This window comes from Fulmarus glacialis, unplaced genomic scaffold (assembly GCF_000690835.1).
Source record: "Fulmarus glacialis isolate BGI_N327 unplaced genomic scaffold, ASM69083v1 scaffold40305, whole genome shotgun sequence".
NCBI lineage: Eukaryota > Metazoa > Chordata > Aves > Procellariiformes > Procellariidae > Fulmarus > Fulmarus glacialis.
The window spans coordinates 1-2,215 of NW_009214353.1; the positions used below are offsets into that span (position 1 = coordinate 1).

General features: G+C 54.9%; 1 protein-coding gene across 1 annotated transcript in view; it reads right to left on the reverse strand.

Moving 5' to 3' along the window:
- Positions 1 to 673: 673 nt before the first annotated feature.
- LOC104077342 (copine-2-like) overlaps positions 674 to 2,215 on the reverse strand; it is a 2,202-nt gene continuing 660 nt past the window's right edge. Inside the window, exon 2 of the mRNA XM_009578534.1 lies at positions 674 to 1,265. Coding sequence (XP_009576829.1) covers positions 1,158 to 1,265 — 108 coding nt within the window. The 3' untranslated portion in view covers positions 674 to 1,157. The remainder of the gene's footprint in view (positions 1,266 to 2,215) is intronic.

Genomic DNA, 2,215 nt, shown 5'->3' on the forward strand with positions numbered 1-2,215 from the left:
CACACGTGTGTGCAGACTGGCTCCAGGTTTTACATGGAGACACCAACCTGCCACCACAAGCGCTTTCGCTAACGGGGAGGAGGGGGGTCGAGTTTGGAGCAGGACTGGTGATCCCTGCAGTATGTTCAACTTTCTACCTGCCAGCTTCAAAAGGCCCTAATCTAGTTAACAACAGAAGCAAGCAGCAATTAGCGCTGAAGATAGCACGTTGCTGATGAGCAGCTCAAAGGAGCTGCTGGAGAGCAGGATTTCATCACGCAGCCCATCTCCTCCCAGGCAGCAGGGAGCTTCTGCTCCTCAGTCTCGGAAAAATTTCTACAGATGAAGCAGCAGCGAACCATGAAACTCCCTTTGCCGGTTCGTGGTGGGTTCACTGGTGTTTCGCCCGTGGACACACACACCAGCCCCCTGCCCTCGGCTCAGGCAGCCACCGAGAGCTGCTGGGGGGGCGTGAGGGACGCTGCCCTCCCCGGGACATCCATATTCACCTCCACCTTCAGTAAACCACCCTCTGCACGCTGCCGTGCACGGCCTGGGGCTGATCCTGGGGCACAGCGAGCAGAAACGCTGAGCGCAGGGTGAGCGGCTGGGGGGCCAGGACAGCCCGCGTCAGGGTGACTCAAACACCCAGCACCGCTGACCACGCTCCCAGACCTTCCCGTCGAGGAGACCCTTGTTTTAAATGTCCAAGTTTTTTTATTAACCTGAGTATAACAAATATAACATGTACACAGTATAAAAATGAACATAAAGCGTGACAGAGGCACAGGTACGACACAGATACGTGAACTATACAATGACCGGTTCACTGAATGATAATAATATATTAAGCATTTCATTGCTTGGAAAAAGCAAGTTTTGATTGTAAAAATTGTATCCTGTTCCACCGAAATTATACAAAGTACATTCAATACTGCAAAGTGACGCAACAGAGCAGGACCAGGGCATGGCCTGGCCAGTTAGTGTTACCTCGGGCCGGGACTGTACAAAATGAATCCAGACGCTTCTCTGGGATGAGTTTTAAGAACTTAGCAATTAAATTAAGAAGTACAAAGTGTTTCGGGGAGGGTATTCTCTCTTACAAGCATGTGGAACATGCGCTTTCGGTAGGACCAACAGGCTTCGGCAACATGCAGAGGGCGCAGCCTGGCACAGCTCTACGCGGGCTCCGAGTTGATGGGCGGCAGGTTTTGGTGCTTGAAGTACTGCACGACCTGCTGGGGCAGCTCTGCCAGCACAGCTTTGGCCAGGGTCTCCTTGGGGGCCTGCAGGCGAAAGGGAACAAACACCGGCCGTAGGGACCGACCCAGCAAACGTGGCTGGGCGGTCCCCAACTCCACACCGTGGCTTTTCATTTAACACCCCCCAGAGTCTACTGGCAGCCAGCATTTTATACACCTGGGATTATACTATACTACACCTTCCCTCCGGGAGATAATTCACTGGTAGGGAGGAATAAAACATCCTCAGTAAGTTAGAAAAAACAGGTATTGAGTAACAGCAGGTGAAATGGAAAGACACTGATGAGTTGCAAAAAGAGGGAAGATAAGCACAGGCTGATTTTCTGCATCCTCTGGCAATCCTGTGCCAGCAACAGGGGCTGGCTCCTGGCTGATCGAGATGGGCAGAGAATTGCATCTCATTTTGTCTTTTTTTTTATTTTTCCTTTTTATGCTTTTCCTTCATCAACTTTTTTCCAACATACAAGGGTGGGTCGGGCAGCGGGCAGCGGGAAGCCGTCCCGCAGAGGGGACACGTGCAGGGCCAGCGCCAGCGTTACGTGTTTCTACACGCACTGGGAGGGGACCGGGGGGGGCTCGGGGCTCACCCCCAGGGCAATCCAGCATTAAGTCCTCAGCACGTGGCATATCACGGGTGCGGGATGAGGCCTGAGTGGGAGACACCAGCACGGGACCGTGGCGAGGGACGCGAGCCCAGCGCCGCCCCCGCTCGCTGGTGTGACCCTGCTATAACGAACGGGTTTTTGACGAGGGGTGGCGGAGACAGGGGGATTCTCTGATGGAGCACGCTGCGGAGGTGCAGAGCACTGCACCCGGCCCGCAGCGCTGATGTACGTGGTCCCTGCCAGCATCGCCGGGGACGTGGCGTTTGGGGCCGGGGTAAGGCAGGTGGGTGCCAGCCCTCTCTGCCTTTTGCCTCTGGCTGCCTCTAGCAGGGCTGCTCCACATCCAGGGTCATTTCCAGGCTTGAGACC